The sequence below is a fragment of the Erythrolamprus reginae genome, chromosome 6, assembly GCF_031021105.1.
Source record: "Erythrolamprus reginae isolate rEryReg1 chromosome 6, rEryReg1.hap1, whole genome shotgun sequence".
Classification (NCBI taxonomy): Eukaryota; Metazoa; Chordata; class Lepidosauria; order Squamata; family Dipsadidae; genus Erythrolamprus; species Erythrolamprus reginae.
Window position 1 is genome coordinate 27,620,423 of NC_091955.1, and position 20,166 is coordinate 27,640,588.

Below are 20,166 nucleotides of genomic sequence, written 5' to 3' on the forward strand. Positions count from 1 at the left end.
AAAAACATAAAAACATAAAAACATAAAAACATAAAAACATAAAAACATAAAAACATAAAAACATAAAAACATAAAAACATAAAAACATAAAAACATAAAAACATAAAAACATAAAAACATAAAAACATAAAAACATAAAAACATAAAAACATAAAAACATAAAAACATAAAAACATAAAAACATAAAAACATAAAAACATAAAAACATAAAAACATAAAAACATAAAAACATAAAAACATAAAAACATAAAAACATAAAAACATAAAAACATAAAAACATAAAAACATAAAAACATAAAAACATAAAAACATAAAAACATAAAAACATAAAAACATAAAAACATAAAAACATAAAAACATAAAAACATAAAAACATAAAAACATAAAAACATAAAAACATAAAAACATAAAAACATAAAAACATAAAAACATAAAAACATAAAAACATAAAAACATAAAAACATAAAAACATAAAAACATAAAAACATAAAAACATAAAAACATAAAAACATAAAAACATAAAAACATAAAAACATAAAAACATAAAAACATAAAAACATAAAAACATAAAAACATAAAAACATAAAAACATAAAAACATAAAAACATAAAAACATAAAAACATAAAAACATAAAAACATAAAAACATAAAAACATAAAAACATAAAAACATAAAAACATAAAAACATAAAAACATAAAAACATAAAAACATAAAAACATAAAAACATAAAAACATAAAAACATAAAAACATAAAAACATAAAAACATAAAAACATAAAAACATAAAAACATAAAAACATAAAAACATAAAAACATAAAAACATAAAAACATAAAAACATAAAAACATAAAAACATAAAAACATAAAAACATAAAAACATAAAAACATAAAAACATAAAAACATAAAAACATAAAAACATAAAAACATAAAAACATAAAAACATAAAAACATAAAAACATAAAAACATAAAAACATAAAAACATAAAAACATAAAAACATAAAAACATAAAAACATAAAAACATAAAAACATAAAAACATAAAAACATAAAAACATAAAAACATAAAAACATAAAAACATAAAAACATGCAAACATGCAAACATGCAAACATAAAAACATGCAAACATGCAAACATGCAAACATGCAAACATGCAAACATGCAAACATGCAAACATGCAAACATGCAAACATGCAAACATGCAAACATGCAAACATGCAAACATGCAAACAAGCAAACAAGCAAACAAGCAAACAAGCAAACAAGCAAACAAGCAAACAAGCAAACAAGCAAACAAGCAAACAAGCAAACAAGCAAACAAGCAAACAAGCAAACAAGCAAACAAGCAAACAAGCAAACAAGCAAACAAGCAAACAAGCAAACAAGCAAACAAACAAACAAACAAACAAACAAACAAACAAACAAATAAACAAATAAACAAATAGCAGTAAAGATTCTTACAACTTATTGAGCTGTGATCTAGGAGTTATCAGTCTTAGTTTTTCTTAGTTTTTCAGCTTGTTCTTATTTCTTTTGAATATTTTTAAAGTTTGCAGTAAAAATATTCATATACTTTGATGTCTATTTCTTGTGTAGCTATTATCACTCTAACATAATATTTTCAAATATCTTTGACCAATATAAGAATGTTTACATTATTTTTATGAATCTATGTTTCTGTGAGCAATTTTTTCATGTAGGCGAGTTAGCATTCTGCTTATGCCATGCAAAATTTTAAAAATAGCCATGTTTATGTATTAATTCAAACATGCAAAATTAAATAAGTGTCAATAAATTTGCCAAGTGTGAGCTGAAAAATTTGTGGCAGGAGCATATAGACACACACACACAAACACACACATACATACACACACCAAGGGTGGCTTGATCTCGGTTTGGACTGGCCCTTAGAACTGGTAGCACTGGTTGTAGGAGGCTCTGCCTGTCCACCCAGGATGTTTCTGCACATGCGCAGAAGTGTCATGCGCACGCACAAGTGCAAGCACGAACTGTTAATAAAATTACTTACAACCCACCACTGACACACACGCCACCAGTGTACATGGATAAGGAAACTCATAACTGAGATGGCTGCAATCTGCAATTGTCATCTCAAAGTGTGATTTGATTTTGATACTGGGCTTTCTATGGTTTTCTAAAAAGCAATCCTTTACATCATTTAAGTGTGTTAATGTTTGATACCAGAGCTCTGATTCTTAGCAATTCTAAATCATCAGTATGGACTCTGTCCATAACTGTTGGTTTGGCAATATACTGGCTGCAGGTGTTGCAGACTGCCACAAGAGGGAGCTAGAGTTCATAGCTTATTTCTCTGAGTCAGCCTCTCTGTTTTCTCTTTGTCTACTGGCTACTTACTGCTCTGCATTTTCTCTGCAATCTCTCTGTATTGTAGTTATGTATTATTAGCTAGAATGTCTTTAGGCTTGATATCTTTGTTTACTGATTATGACAAAGACAACTGGAAAGAAGGATTATGTACTTGTTAATATTTGGATTGTTATTCTGACTATTATGTGTATGACTTTAGACTGTTTATAGGAATATGCTATTTCTCAAAGAAAATTTTAATTCAAGTTAATAAATTGGTATGTGGCTCAGTAGTTATTCACAACTAATCTCAACCTAAACGTTTCTGTGTGCGCACAAACAAGGATTACTCTGCTCATACATTAACAAGTGCAGTAAAATTTTGGGGTGACATTTTAAGAAATTAATCATTGTTTGGAAAATATGTGGTTAATATGTATGACTGGCCACAAAAGACAGGTAACCACCTATTGCACACTCTTGGTCCATAATAGTTATATTTATTGTTGTATTTTCTTTTTAGAATATAATTCTGTGAAAATGAACATGTTATAAAAATGAGATTTTATTACTGCCTTTTCAACAAATTGCATGCAATAAAATAGAGATGAATAAATTTCTCTTGTTTACAATCTTACTGAAATGTAGCTGTGTCTAAGAGATGGATAATTTAGTTTCAGGCACAGAGAAGAAACTATGCTCAATCTGTTATTTAAATGACTAATCTTTCTGGCTAATCTTTCTTCTCTAGCATATGTGCACAAGGATAGTTTAAGGCATCCTTCATGTAATGGAAAGAGAAAAAACTGGCTGCAGAAGCTTTAATATGTATAGATTTTGTCTTTGCTTTGGTTTCTTGAAGATTTCTTTACAATTTTACTGAAAGCTGGTAACAAGTAGTGGTTTCCTGTTTTTAATTACCACTCTGGGATACAATCTGTTACAGAGTGCTAAGGATGTGGAAAGGCAGACAAAAATGTTCCATCATTAAGAATGGATTTTAGGGTCTCTGTGAGACATATATCACAAAGCTCCCTGGAAACTGTCCTACGTATTTCCCCCTAGAAGCTTTTAGAAAGGCAAACTGAACAAACACAAAGACACATATTCTCAATCCCGTTTAGATGACTGTTTTATTCATATCCAGATCACCAATTGGGTACGGTAGATCTCAGCCCAAACGTACAGACTTCGGCAGATGGGATGTCTAGGAGAATGAATTCCAAAAGGCTTGTGTCCTAGGGAATTCATTTTTGCTTCTTTGTTTTGAGGACAAAGCTTTTAAGAAAAAGAAATAACTCCATGGAGGCACATCCTCAGAATACAAATCTTACATAACCAAAATGAGGATAGTTGGCCTACAGACTGAAAACTGCCATTAGCACAATATATTTTTTTCAATCACTTATATATAGTTATCAAACCAATTGCCCAGGTAACTGCATTTCAGTTAGCAAAATAGATTGTTGCCACAAAATCACTTGATTTTATTTCAAATAAATGTTATTCCCTTTCAGTAGGATAATGCAAAAGTTCAGTAAAGATTCGAATTGGCAGAAGGTTGTGATGGTTAACTTTTGTAAGTAGAGGTTGGGTTAGCTTCTGCTTACTGAAGGATTCATTGAAACCTGCAGTTTGACAAGGAGTCTAAACTTTGGTGTGCAACTACGGTATATAGTTGGAATTGTATTTTCTCTTTGGTTCTTTGGAATTTGTCATTTGACTACAATTATTCTGTAGTGTAAATCTAATTTATTTTAAATTATTTTTTTCTAGGAAGCAGAATGCGCATACACATTGTTTGTGGTTGCCGTCTTCTGGCTTACAGAAGCTTTGCCTCTGGCTGTGTCTGCATTAATTCCTGCTTTAATGTTTCCACTGTTTGGAATATTGTCTTCAAAAAAGGTATATCTCTTCAGTTTGTTTCTTTTTCTCTACTATTACTCGACCAGTCAGTCAATTTATATTTCAAAGATTACAGTGCATGTACTCTCTTTGATCAGATGTTGGTTTATAATGTGCCAAATGGTAAAAGGAAGGCTATGAGATCTAAGCTGCCCAAATCCAGAGCACCACTAGGGCAAAAAAGATAACACAATTCTGATTCTTTGCTTCCATCTAGCTGCTATTAGTGGAACCAATGAAATAATTCTACTAAAAAGATCCTGAGTTCATCTTGAAATCATTCTGACTTGCATTTATTTCTACATCAAAGACGATTATGATGCAGAAATTTAAAAACATAGCCAGTCTGGTAAAATGGTTAATAATACCAGGCTAAAAACCAGGAAACTCTAAATTCTAATCCAACTTTAGGCATGAAGCTGCTTGACTACTTTCTCTCAAGGCAGTCAAAAACCAATTCCCAAAAATTTGCCAGGAAAACTGCAGAAACACAGAAGGATGACTGAGCAAGCTGCACTTCGATGACACATGCTTGCTTATGATACTAAAAACAAAGTCAGTTTTCATGAACTGAACCATAGACACACACACACACACACACATATACAGTGGTACCTCTACTTACGAACGCCTCTACTAATGAACTTTTTGAGATACGAACCTGGTGTTTAAGATTTTTGCTTCTGCTCATGAACCATTTTCTACTTACGAACCTGAGCCAGCACCGCTGGGATGCTCTACCTCTGGACTTCTGTTGCTGGCCAAAGCGCCTGTCATCCTGCTGCAGGAATCTCCCTTTGCTTCCCCCACTGGGAATCCCTGCATTTCATGCTTGACATCTGTCTGAAGCTCCTGTCATTCTGCTGCAGCGATCTCCCTTTGCTTCTCCCCACTTGCCGGTGCTGCTGGGATGCTCTGCCTCCGGACTTCCATTGCTGGCTGAAGCGCCTGTCATTCTGCTGCAGGGATCTCCTTTGCTTCTCCCCACTGGGAATCGCTGCATTTTGTGCTTGCCATCAATCTGAAGTGCCTTTTATTCTGCTGCAGGAATCTCCCTTTGCTTCCCCCCACTTGCTGGCACCACTGGGATGCTCCGTCGCTTGACTTCCGTTGCTGGCCAAAGCACCTGACATTTTGCTGCAGGGATCTCCTTTTGCTTCCCCCCACTGGGAATCCCTGCATTTCGTGCTTGCCATCTGTCTGAAGTGCCTGTCATTCTGCTGCAGGGATCTCCCTTTGCTTCCCCCCACTGGGAATGCAGCAGAATCCCTGCAGCAGAATGACAGGTGCTTCGGCCAGCAACAGACGTGCGGAGGCAGAGCATCCCAGTGGCAGCAGCAAGCAGCGGGAAGCAAAGGGAGATCCCTGCAGCAGAATGACACGTGCTTCGGTCAGCAATGGAAGTCCGGAAGCGGAGCATCCCAGTGGCACCAGCAAGTGGGGGGAAGCAAAGGGAGACTCTGCAGCAGAATGACAGGTGCTTCAGATGGACAGCAAGCATGAAATGCAGGGATTCCCAGCAGGGGGAAGCAAAGGGAGATCCCTGCAGCATGATGACGGCAACGGACGTCTGGAGGCGGAGCATCCCAGCGGTGCTGGCAAGCAGGGGGAAGCAAACAGTGAGTTTTGGGATGGGTTTGCACGCATTATTTCCTTTTACATTGATTCCTATGGGAAAAAATGCTTCTTCTTAAGAACATTTCTACTTACGAACCTGGTCTACTAATGAATTAAGTTCGTAAGTAGAGTTATCACTGTATATTGTATATATACACGTACAACTTATACATACATACAACTTATACACATACACACACACATAAAATCTTTTTATCCCAGATGAGCCAATGCATTTCTGTTTTAAATACAAATGTTTAAAAGCACGCACTTAGCTAATAAGGCACATTTTGATTTTTAGGTGGCATCTGCTTATTTTAAAGATTTTCATCTGCTCTTGACTGGCATAATTTGCCTGGCAACATCAATTGAAAAATGGAATTTGCACAAGAGAATTGCCCTGAAAATGGTGATGCTGGTGGGTGTTAACCCTGCATGGTATGTAGCATGCACGTGTGTGGGTGTATGTGGGAGTGTTTGTGTTTATATGTATGTATGAAGGTGCCATTGAAATTCCATCTGGCTTAGAGACATCTCTGTTTTGCAGTAAAGTTGCCTCCCCCTTTCCTGACATTTTGTTGTCCATTATCAACCACACACTGGAAAGGAATTAAACAGATGCTGCTTTAGTACAGTTCCACCGTTACAAAGAGGATAAGAAACAACAGGGCTAGTTGAGCTGTAAGGCATTGCCTGTTTACATACCAGGATTACTGCTCTATTTGGCTGCTAAAGAGATTTGCTACGACCAGCCTTTTGCTGAAATTTAATTATATGTATCATTGGGGCGAGAAGACAAGTCGCACATGAAATGCTTCTGTTATTGACGATAATGGTGGATGGTTTGGAACGAAATAGCAGACGAACTAGTGAACAACTCTGACTCATCCTCTTTAATGGGTGAGATTAGGCAACCCACGAGATCTTTCATACACTGCATCACTATTATTCAATTTATAGTTTAGGTAGTTCCAGCAGCAATTTCAGACTCGGAGGAATATTCTGCCTTTTCCCCAATTTGCCGACTGTTCTTACAAAGAAGAAATTAAACCCATGCTGTGCTCTTTTTTATTGCTCTCAAGGAGTCAGATGGCCCCTACTGTCTCTTGTCAATCCCATCAGCAAGTCAAAAAGGAGTTTGTAAGCACAGCAGGCTCCCTGAGTCTGAATTGCCAGTGGCTGCTGTGATGGGGAAGCAGTAAGCTGTCACTTACCTCTTTGATTGCAAATTAGCAATGTTAGCTAAAGCAGGAGCGTTTCACCTCCTGATGTTCGATGTGGGTGAACAGGAAGCCACGGTAAGAACCGGTAGATGTGCAAACCTACAATACTCAAAAAAATGAGGTGGGCCTTCAATTGCACTATCACAGCATCCATCTTGATGTTCTGGACATGTAGGCATTCCTGCTGGACACCAAGGGATGGATATTTACCCATTTAAGCAGGGTTAGCCTTGAATAGTATTTGTATGAGAGATCACTAAGAAATCTTATGCTAATATAGAATAGATAGTATTTTTCAACCTTAATTGTGTTAAGTTGGGTGGCAGGGAAATTTGGGGATGAGTGAATAATTTTGCAAGATGCAATCTGGGTCAGTCACAAGGACCAGAGGTTTAGTCATCCAAGCTTTTGGACTTGGGCTGGAGCCCATACAAAGGTGATTTTTCTCTAGCAGTATGTCTACTTTGGGCTATTCTATGTGTTGTAGTTGTTTGGTGCATGATATGTGGCTTTTTAGTAGTTGATTGGGATGATGCTGGCTAGCTATTAAGTTTCCTTGTGCTGCCAAGAACCTGATAAAGCTGGTGGTAAAACTGAAGTTGACGTCCATCCATCTTAAAGTAGCTAGCACAGAAATAGACTAAAAGTATCACTTTTATCCATATTTTCTCAGAGAAATTTAAGCTACAGTTCTATAGATATATTTTTCAATACTTAGTAAGTAAATTACACATTTAAACTATAATACTGTAATCAGTTTCCTGAGATCCAAGTATTTTAAGTGTCATGACACATGTACTATGATCCTTTATTTCTCTTTGCAGTAATGTGAGTATATAATGTGAAACATGCAAAGTATATTTCAAACAATATACAATTGAGAGTAAGCAATATTTTTATTACGCACACATGGACTTACAACCTAAATCATGATTTTTTGATTTCAAATTAGTAAAAAGTTCAGATAGACAACAGAAAAATAAATAATACATTTACCTAGAATTTCCATTGTAACTTGATTGTCTTCATACTTAAATATATATATCCAAAATAAACCCCAAAAGTAATGATGATTTAGTGCTGCATCTAAAAGTCTCACACTTCTCCAATCATACAAGTGAACAAGGTTTAAATTTATTATACTTTTTTATTTAGTTTGGTCTGAGAAGTTATACCAGGGAAACATTACAAAGTCAATAAGCTACAGCTGCCCCATGCATCTTTCTTTATCATCCGTAATGACTTTTTCCAGAGGGAAGCTAAATAAATTGATCTTTCTGATGCTTATAATATGGTTTTTGGAATTAAACATATTTGAAATTCCTTCTACTGGAGATGACATATTCATCATAATTGACTCATGCCTTTGAAACCACCAATCTCAATAAATTCATGCTTACATGCATTATATTTTATCAAATCAGCATTTTGATCAAAGAATATTTACACACTTTTCTGTAAGAGAAATAGAATATATATTTGCCTTCAAATAGTATTTAATTTAACTCAGATCAAAGTAATTTGTTTTGTTTGATTGATTGATTGATTGATTGATTGATTTATATGCTACCCCTCTCCGAGGACTTGTGGTGGCTTACAATATATTAAAAAATATATACAATATAGATATCTAAAAATCAAATTAATTTAACTAATTGCGCTAAAAACCCTAATAACATTCAAAAATCACTGATTCCCATTTTGAACAACAGACATAACCCACACATGTCAGACAGGGGGCTAGATTCTAATACCCTCAAGCCTGGTCAGATTCTTACAGAAGGCAAGGAGGGTAGGGGGCAGTGTGAATCTCTGGGGGGAGCTGATTTCAGAGGGCCAGGGCCCCCACAGAGAAGGCTCTTCCTCTAAGTCCTACCAAGCGACATTGTCTAGTTGATGGGACCTGGAGAAGGCCAACTCTGTGGGACCTAACCAGTTGCTGGGACTCATGTGGCAGAAGACGGTCCCGCAAGTAATTTGGTCGGATGCCATGTAGGGTTTATAGGTCATAACCAACACTTTGAGTTGTGTCCAGAAACAATTGGCAGGCAATGCAGTCAGTGTAGTGCTGGAGAAATATGGGCATGCCTTGGAAGGTCCATGACCACTCACACGCCTGCATTTTGCATGATTTATAGTTTCCGAACACTCTTCAAAGGAAGCTCCATATAGAGAGCATTGCGGTAGTCGAACCTCGAGGTGATAAGGGCATGAGTGACTGTGAGTAGAAACCCCCTGTCCAAATAGAACTGTAACTGGTGCACCAGGTGAACCTGGGCAAATTCTCCCCTTGCCACAGCCTAAAGATGATGTTCCAAGGTTCGAGAAGCACGCCCAAGTCGCAGTTCACCCCCCCCCCCCAGAGTGTTGGAAGGACAGATGGACATGTCCTTGGGAGGCAGAACCTATAGCCACTCCATCTTATTGGGGTTGAGTCTGAGCCTGTTAACAACCATCCAAACCCTAACAGCCTCTAGACACTGGCACATTACTTCCACTCCTCCACTGAGTGGACATGGGGTAGAGATGTATAGCTGAGTATTGCATACTGATGGTAACTCACCCCGTGCCCTCAGATGATCTCACCCAGAGGTTTCATATAGATATTAAACAGCAGGGGGGAGAGGACTGACCACTGAGGAACCCCACAAGGGAGGGACCTAGGAGTCAACCTCTGACCCCCTGCTAATACCAATTGCGACTGACCGGAGAGGTAGGAGGTAAACCACCATAAAACAGTGCCCCCCATTCCTAGCCCTCCTGCTGGTGTCAAAGGATATCATGGCCAATGGTATTGAAAACCGCTGAGAAGTCAAGAAGCCCTATTGCAGGCCTGCCAGAGATCATCCGTCAGTGCAACCAAAGCAGTTTCTGTGCTGTAACCGGGTCTGAATCCTGACTGTTGAGGGCCTAAAATCGATAATTGGCATCATCCAAGGACCATTGGAGCTGGAGAGACACCATCTTCTCAACAATCTTCCCAATGAAGGGAAGGTTGGAGAAAGGACGATAGTTAAATATAGCTGGATCCAGGGAATGCTTCTTGAGGAGGGGGTGCACAATTGCTTCCTTGTAGGAAGCTGTAAAGGACTTCTTCCTCAATGTAGTGTTGACAATCTCCTGGACCCAGCCCTGTGTCACCTCCCTGCTGGCTGAAAACAGCCAGGAGAGACACGAGCCCAACAAACAGGTGGCAGAGCTCACAGCTCCCATGGCCTTGTCTACTTCATCAGGCGCTACCAGGTTAAACTCCCCCCCAGACAACAGGACTAAGATGGGCCCCTGTCACCTCAACTGACTCATTATCAGCTCACACTGTATTCCAGTCAGAGTCAATATCTGTCTGGATCTGAGTGGTTTTCTTTGTGAAAAACTTATTAAAATCCTCAGCACTACCCTGCAAAGTTCATCAACTCCCCCCTGATTATGGAGGGAGTGAGTCACCCTAAACAGGGTGGCTGGGCAGGATTCCACAGATGTAATCAGGCTGGCTGTTGACACACAGCTGGGAGGCAGGTACATGAGCAACAAGCCCAACTGAACTCCTAGATCCAACTTCACAAAGAGCGACTCGCAATCCGCTATCTCAGGAGCAGCGATAGTCTTTTTGGCTATAATAGCAACTCCTCCCCACCCTTCCCTGGGGTCATGGCTGGTGCCACATCTGAAACCCGACTGGGCACATTTCAGAGAGAGGATCTCCTCCCTCTGGGCCCAGCCAAGTCTCAGTCACACATGCCAAGTCAGCCTCCTCTTTCAGAAGTAAATCCTGGATGAGGAGAGTTTTATTTACAACTGACCTGGCATTGAGTCCAGGTTCCAGATTTCTCTTGTCACCAGTATCACTGGCTGAGCTCATGGAGCCAGAACAGGGGATCACTTTCAAGCAATGAGCTCTTTTTCTCTAGGAGTGGCCTACCACATATCTCCTGCCATTTGTCTCTCCCCAGCAAGTCCAGAATATTCCACTAGTTTGCTAGGTTGGGGAGAGGTTGTTTTTTTCCCATTACACAGTAGTATTGTCAACAGTTGTAAATTTGTCAATGAACTAAAAATTTTAGACAGCAAATTGTTGTTGCGTTTTTACAATGGTTTTTTTAAATGGAGCTTTATTGCCTTTAGTGGTATTATTGAATAAGCTATTATCAAAGAAAAAATATTAATAAATTCATACAGGCTAGACACTAGAACCATACTCTGTTCAATATAGTTTGTAAATGACAAAAGCAAAGTTCATATAAAGTAGAAATGAAGAAAGTTATAAAATGTATTTATGGAAGAATTGGATTTTAAAATGTAGTGAACATCATTGATTAGGGCAATTTGAATAATAGGGCTTTTATTATATTACAATTTTTGTTTTGCTATAATGAAGCTATTTTTGAAGTTATATTTTTTATACTTTAATTATTATTACTTTTCTTTATTAAAAAATCTAGATATTAATGTGGATTGAGACAGATCACAAAGGTTGCTTTGACATCATGTTCTAGGAATTTCACTCCATGATCTTTTACCTATATGCAAGAGAGGTTAAGATTCATGGTTCCAGAAGCATGATTATCCATCTTTGATACCATTTCAGTTTTGATTCCCTGGGAACTTTGAGAGTCTTATCAGTAATGGAATAGATTGTGCTTAGCTTTGTTTCCCTACAAAACAACCCTTCCTTCCCCCCCCCCTTTCATTGGGAAATGCAGGTGGACTCGGAGTTGGCTTGTTGCCCCAGCAATAACAAACCTAATCAATAAAGAGACACCCCCCAAAAAACAAGATCAAGAACAGGACAATGGCACCACCATCCTTCCTTACATCAAAGGCACCACGGATAAAATTAGTAAAATTCTACAAAAACATAACATCAAAACCTCATTTTGCACTAACCAAAAAATATCTAATATCCTAAGGAGCCCCAAAGATAAAATCCAATTAGAATACCAAGGTATCTATGAAATCCCTTGCAAAACATGTGCAGCCACATACATTGGACAAACTAACCGAAGAGTGAGCCAGCGCATGGCAGAACATATGAATGCAGTCAAGAAACAGGAGAAGACCTCCTCCCTTGTCCAGCACATTAAAAGAACAGGGCACGAAATTGACTTTGAAAAAACTAAATTACTCCACAAAACAGAGAATTTATATAAAAGAATCTCTCTAGAAGCTATTGAAATTGAAAAAAGATCTTTTTGTTTAAATAAACGGGATGATACCTCACGTCTGCCAGAGATTTGGAAACCAGCCTTAAACAAAATAAAAACTTCATTATAATCAATATGTCAATCCTTTAATTATTATGATTTTAGAATTTTATATTTGGAAATCAGACTTAAACAAAACACTTCATAATCTTCATACCATTCCTTCTATAACCATGATTACACCAACCAATCAGATCACGGAAGCATAGTCACCCAATCTATTTGCTACATTCAAAGCAAATCTCCACCCCCACACTACATGCTAAGAAGAAATGTCAGTTGCTAATATTCATTTGCAAAAACACAGAGATTGGAACTCCAGCCTGATGATGGTAAATGTGATTTTACCGAAACGTCGCATAGACATGCAAAACATTACACAGGGCAAAACCCGAACTCAGAACAATCTACATACATATACCCGTGAAAATTTACGAAAACAAATATCTTGCCTCTACGGGGAGGACACTTTCCTACTGACTAGGACCTATGAAAAACTTGAAGTCAGAAAAGCCTCCATCTTATGTGATCTCACATTCCTACGCAACTGCAGGGACAAAAAAATAATTCCCAAATACTTCCAACTAAAATTCCACCCAAAAACCCCAACCATAGAGAGGATCCTAAAAAGAACTGAATTAGCCCTAATCAGAAATGAACTCCACAAAAAAAGATTCATACTTGATGAAATCAACAAAAGTCTACTCTCTCTTCACCTTAAAATCAGTAACCAAATACATCCTTTACTCTGGGATAAATTCAAACAAATATCAATCTGGAGGGCAGAAACAGAAACCCAATACAAAACAGACACACATAATAAGAAACTCCAAATACTAGAGGTACAGCAAAAACCCAGCCCTCCACAACAACCTATGACCAAAACAGTACATAACATATCAGACAAGATACTCACCACTACAGAAACCAATATTCTTTCAAAAGGATTTAATTTTGCAATAACTCCAAGACGAATACCAACTGAAAATATCATATGTGGAATTGAAACAACTTTACATAAAATCAACCCAGATACTGCTAACAAAATTAGACTCCAAGTCACTAATATTCTGTGCTCTAGTAAACCTCCAAAAAGCAACATACAGCAGGAAGAAAGAGAGGCACTTATCAATCTAAAGAAAAACCAGGATATAATAATCCTTCCAGCTGATAAAGGAAACTCCACTATAGTAATGAACACAGCAGAATACAAGGAAAAAATGACAAATCTTCTAAAAAATCCGGCCTACAAACTCCTAAGCACAGATCCTACCACCTACCTAGAAAAAACCACCAAATCTAAAATCAAGGCCTCTCCCATCAGCGAAGAAATCCAGCAAAAAATCATCCCCAGAGAAAAATCTTCCATATGTCCAAAACTCTATGGCCTTCCAAAAATACACAAAGAAGGAATACCTCTCAGGCCAATAGTCAGTTCTATAGGCTCCCCTCTACAAAACCTTGCCAAATTTTTAGCCAAATACCTTCAACCATATACAGAAACTATTACCTCATATGTTCAAAATTCATCCCACTTTATACAAATAATTAAAAAACAAAACCTACAACCCGATGACCTACTTGTAAGTTTCGATGTCGTGTCCCTGTTCACACAAATACCTATTACAGAAGCCTTGACAGCTATCCAAGACAAACACAAACCCCCCAAATATATCCTAGACCTTACCAACCACTGCCTGACCAATACATACTTCATCTATAATGAACAAAGATATAAACAAATAGAGGGAGCCCCCATGGGATCACCTCTATCACCTGTCATAGCCAACCTCTATATGGAATATTTCGAAAATAATGCTTTAGAGCAAGCCAAATACAAACCCAAACTTTGGCTGAGATATGTTGATGATACCTTTGTAATTTGGCCACATGGTAAAGAAAAACTAGACAATTTCCTCACTCATCTCAACAGCCTACACCCCAAAATACAGTTTACTATGGAAACAGAAATCAATGATCAACTTCCCTTTCTAGATGTACTGGTCTATAAAAAACCCAATGGCAGCCTAGGACATACTATCTACCAAAAGAAAACCCATACCAACCGTTATCTAAATGCACACTCACACCACCACCCCGCACAAATCACCTCAGTGGCCAAAACTCTCATCACCAGAACCAAACGCTTAGCTGACCATGAGCACTTAAAAACTGAATTGAACAAACTCAAAGATGTACTAATTTCTAATGGATTCAAAGAGAAAACAATAACAAACCTAATCAATAAAGAGACACCCCCCAAAAAACAAGATCAAGAACAGGACAATGGCACCACCATCCTTCCTTACATCAAAGGCACCACGGATAAAATTAGTAAAATTCTACAAAAACATAACATCAAAACCTCATTTTGCACTAACCAAAAAATATCTAATATCCTAAGGAGCCCCAAAGATAAAATCCAATTAGAATACCAAGGTATCTATGAAATCCCTTGCAAAACATGTGCAGCCACATACATTGGACAAACTAACCGAAGAGTGAGCCAGCGCATGGCAGAACATATGAATGCAGTCAAGAAACAGGAGAAGACCTCCTCCCTTGTCCAGCACATTAAAAGAACAGGGCACGAAATTGACTTTGAAAAAACTAAATTACTCCACAAAACAGAGAATTTATATAAAAGAATCTCTCTAGAAGCTATTGAAATTGAAAAAAGATCTTTTTGTTTAAATAAACGGGATGATACCTCACGTCTGCCAGAGATTTGGAAACCAGCCTTAAACAAAATAAAAACTTCATTATAATCAATATGTCAATCCTTTAATTATTATGATTTTAGAATTTTATATTTGGAAATCAGACTTAAACAAAACACTTCATAATCTTCATACCATTCCTTCTATAACCATGATTACACCAACCAATCAGATCACGGAAGCATAGTCACCCAATCTATTTGCTACATTCAAAGCAAATCTCCACCCCCACACTACATGCTAAGAAGAAATGTCAGTTGCTAATATTCATTTGCAAAAACACAGAGATTGGAACTCCAGCCTGATGATGGTAAATGTGATTTTACCGAAACGTCGCATAGACATGCAAAACATTACACAGGGCAAAACCCGAACTCAGAACAATCTACATATATATATATATATATATATATATATATATATATATATATATATATATATATATATTTGTTTTTGTATATATATATATGTTTGTGTGTGTGTGTTTGTGTATTATATATTATATAATATATATTATATATTATATATATATATGATGGTCATGGTATATTCGGGTTTCTTCCCGTGTAGGATTTAGAAATTTCTGGCGACGTTTCAACGAGGTGCCACTTGTCATCTTCAGGGTGGTGCTTCTGTCCTTGTTCTAGGGCAAGGACAGAAGCACCAGCAACAAGGACAGAAGCACCAGCCTGAAAATGACGAGTGGCACCTCGTCGAAACATCGCCAGAAATTTCTAAATCCTACACGGGAAGAAACCCGAATATACCAAGACCATCATACCTGTACCTGTGAAAATCTACGAAACACATACACACACATACATACATATGCATATACATGTGTCTTTGTGTGGACCTTATGTTGTTTAAATTGTAGAGCTTAATGTATCTAATACTTTCTCCAAGAGATGAACTGACAAGCCATGGAAATGTATTTAAATGCTTCAAAATAAAGTGTTCAATAAATAAAATAAAATAAAATCTGGATATTAACGGAATTGACCTTCACGTGATGGCAATAAAGCATTTAAGCAGTTTATTTAAAACTGCTGAATAGCACTTGTTATAAGCAAAGAGTATTTGTAGAAACACTAATAAAATAAAACACTATTAGGAACCCAATATGTATAAGCAAAAATCTGAATTTGTTTAAATGTGGTGATTTTAATAGCAAAAATGTCAGGTTTTCCATATTTGGAAGAGTAAGGCATTATAAATAGCATGTAGGAGTGCCAGATATATTCATTATGAACACAGTTGAAACTGTCAATTTTGGTATACATATATATTTCTATATACCTGGAGATACAATTTCACAAATACGAAAATATTGGTGCCTACAAATCTTTTCATTTCATTAGGAATACTAAAATGTTTTATGTTTCTAACAATTTATTCCACTGTCAGCTCCAGTCCCATCTAATTGTCAAACCTATCCAGCTACCCCAGATTCTCTCCAATTCAGCGCCTCTACAAATTTGTAAAGGGAGATCATGCGTATGGTTTGTTCTTCTGGTGGTTGGCCTTATTACAGAGACTTTATGATTTATAGGAAAAGGCTAGCAACATGTACTGTTTTCAACAAATTGTGTTCTATTGCTCTTTGTTGTGCCGGTAATCAGTCAGATTCAGTGGAGTGTGTTTGTGAACTGATGTATGTGCTCATGTGTACCTGTGCATAGATTGATAACAAAAAATTACTTAGATACTTGGTGAACTGAGATGTTAGCAAAGAAAGCCAGCTGCTTGTTAAGATTTATAATTAGAGAATTAATTGTTGTGCACAGTAAAGGGCTACCAAATATTTTACTACCACGCTGTGGGCGTGGCTTATGCAGGATGCCCTGCATTTTCTTTCAACATCTTTCAGTGCAAATTGAGTGCTCTGGTGTGGAGTTCCATTTTTGCTACCCCACTGCGTTCCCCCAGGCAGCAGCCCACCCCTGGTTGTACAGCAGAAACCAGTGAACTTTGGGGGGTGGGTTAAAGAATGTGCACACTTTGGAGTTAACACTTTATGGGCCCAGCAGTGATTACACTACCTGAGACTACTTAGGAAACAACAAGTTAATGAAAAACTGCTGATGGCCTTCTACCACTGCACCATAGAGACTATTTTAATTTACTGCACCTGTGTATGGTTTGCCAATTGCACAGTGGCAGATAGGACAGCGCTCCAAACTTGACTGTAAAAAATATGATTACAACAACCGAGTTATCAAAGCATGGAACTCATTACCGGACTCAATTGTGTCAACCCCTAACCCCCATCACTTCTCCCTTAGACTCTCCACGATTGACTTCTCCAGGTTCCTAAGAGGCCAGTAAGGGGCGTACATAAGTGCACTGGTGTGCCTTTCGTCCCCTGTCCAATTGTCTTTCCTTTCTTCCAACTATCCTATATATTCTCTTCCTTTCATATATCCTCTCCTCTAAGTTCACTTTCACCCTCTTTTATATTATCACATGTCTATCTTTCTTCCTATGTATTTGTGTATTGGACAAATTAATAAATAAATAACATAAATAAATAAATAATGTCATTGCTCAGAGGATCATTGATGGCCCTTTCCCTCTTTGGAAGACTTAAGAAAGTTCAAAACATTCTTAAAGATCCATCTTATCCTGGGAATATATATTTTTTAAACTATTACCATCTGGCAGACGGTACAGGATAATAAAAACAAGGACAAATAGGCTGAAAAACAGCTTCTATCCCAGGTCAGTAACTATATTGAATTCTACTGTATAGTTCAATATTGGGTTTTCAGGTCAATTGTACAGAATGTGAAGGATGTGTGTTTGTGTTTTGTTTTTATAGTTATAGTGTACACTGAAGATGGCATTTGATTCCATTGTACAAAGTGCAATGAGAGTAAAGTGAACTAAACTAAATATGAATCAGTTGCCAAGTGTCTGAATTTTGATCACCTGACCATATGGATACTGCAACAGTCATAATTGTGAAAAATAGTCGTAAGTCACTTTTTTCAGTGCTGTTGTAAATTTGAATGGTCACTAAACCAACTGTTGTAAATCAAGGACAGTGAAAGGCTGCAAAAAAATTTACTACCACACTGTGGGTGTGGCTTATTGTGTGGGTGTGGCTTGATGGTCATGTGACCGGGTAAGAGTGGCTTGCTGGCCATGTGACCAGGTGGGAGTGGCTTCATAATGACTGATGGGTGGCTTTAAGGTCATGTGACTTGGTGGAAGTGGCTTACCAACCAAGATAAGTTTTCAAATAGGTGCTTGGACTCTTTTTCAGTTGATTAAGTCACATTATTTGAATAGCCACAAAAAGGACAAATGATAGAGAGCATTGTTTGTTTAGGAGCACAGTAACATTTTAAGGTTTTGTACTGAACCCACAAGGTTCAGTATGATAACAGATTAGGCAAGTAGCTCAAATTTCTTTAATTGCTATAAAAGTTCAGTTCTAGATAATAATTAAAATTATTGAAGCGTTTATGGGTAAAAACATACTATTTAATTATTTAAAAGTAATTAAGGATCATACTAAGGTACTAGAGAAGGAAGGACAATAAAAACAAAAATTAAGTATTCAATAAATAGTTATTTTAGTATTGGATTGGATTGTAATATGCTGTTTTTATCATTGTTGTTAGCCACCCCAAGTCTGCGGAGAGGGGCAGCATACAAATCAAATAAATAAGTAAGTAAGTAAGTAGGTAGGTAGGTAGGTAGGTAGGTAGGTAGGTAGGTAGATAGATAGATAGATAGATAGATAGATAGATAGATAGATAGATAGATAGATAGATAGATAGATAGATAAATAAATTTACTACCCCCATGGAGGCAGCAACCCATCACTGGTCAAGGGCTACTAGTTGTTCTAATCCATACAATAGGCTGTCTGTCCTTTCACAACTTTCCTTTTCTCTTTTCCAGTAGAAAAGTCCAGGAGAAAAGTAGCCCACTCCCCAGGAAAAAAAATACTAGTGAAAAAACACACACACATACTACTGTGTTTCCCCAAAATTAAGACCCTGTCTTATATTTTTTGGAACCCTAAAATAGTGCTTGACCTTATTGCCATGCACTCAAAAACCCAATTGGGCTTATTATCAGGGGATGTCTTATTTTGGGGAAAACAGGGTATACACTCAGTCCAGTAAAGATAAAAGTAAAGGTTTCCCCTGTCCAGTCATCTCCATTTCTTAGTCAAGTGAGCCAGCATTCTCTGAAGATACTTCCATGGTCATGTTGCTGGCATGACTATATGTCAAGCCATGTCACAGTACACTGTTATCTTCTACCAAAGTGCTTTCTTATTTATCTGCTTGTATTTGTGTGCTTTCAAACTGGGAAGAGCTGAGGGAAATAATGGAAGCTCACCCTTTTGCATGGCTTCAGATCTTGAACTCGGTCTGTCAGTGTTCCAGGTGACAAGTTTAGTGTCTTTAACCAGTGAGCTATCATGCCCCTAAAAAGATACTACCTGTATTTATAAGGTAAACTATACAACCTTTGTTTGGTTATACAGTATAGCTCTATTGGTAAATCAAATTCTTGATTCACTTTTCCTGCCTGTCTGAAGTAGGCAATAAATAAAAACAGACAGGAGAACTCTGGAGGATATAAGGAGAAAAAGAATATGTCAAAATTGCATCAGGAAAATGCATTTCACATTTTTGATAGGAAGAAGATGCCTCCGAAAAAAGTAACAATACAATTAGCAGATGCATATAATCCAAAGTAATGATGTATTTAATATATTTATATACAGTATCTATGCATGCAACCTTTTATGGTTTCTGCCCATCTAGTACAATCCAACAGAGTAGATTAATTTTTTGCAATTTAGGAAACACACTACTGATGTAGTGCCACCTGTCTTCTGGAATGAGATCCCCCAAGAGATACATACATTTCCACATTAGATGATAATATTACCCTGCCCTTGGATTAGAGTGGATTGGACTCCTCTGTGTTGTTTGTTTCATTGTTGGATTGCCATCTTCTGATTATCTTATAGTGATTTTTATGCTCCTTATGGTTAATTTTCTGGCTTTGTTGTTATTTTATTGTAGTGAGCCACTCAACGTTAGTTTGAGTTGGGCAGCATCAAAATTGAATAGAATAATTAAAATAAGATTAATTATATTGATTTAATTGCATCTAGATCAAGGAGAGATCAAAAGCAAGGATT

General features: G+C 37.0%; 1 protein-coding gene across 1 annotated transcript in view; it reads left to right on the forward strand.

The window, feature by feature from the left end:
* Positions 1–4,109: 4,109 nt before the first annotated feature.
* SLC13A1 (solute carrier family 13 member 1) overlaps positions 4,110–20,166 on the forward strand; it is a 56,484-nt gene continuing 40,427 nt past the window's right edge. Inside the window, exons 1-2 of the mRNA XM_070755432.1 lie at positions 4,110–4,232; positions 6,151–6,287. Of these exons, the coding sequence (XP_070611533.1) occupies positions 4,197–4,232; positions 6,151–6,287 (173 nt within the window). The 5' untranslated portion in view covers positions 4,110–4,196. The remainder of the gene's footprint in view (positions 4,233–6,150; positions 6,288–20,166) is intronic.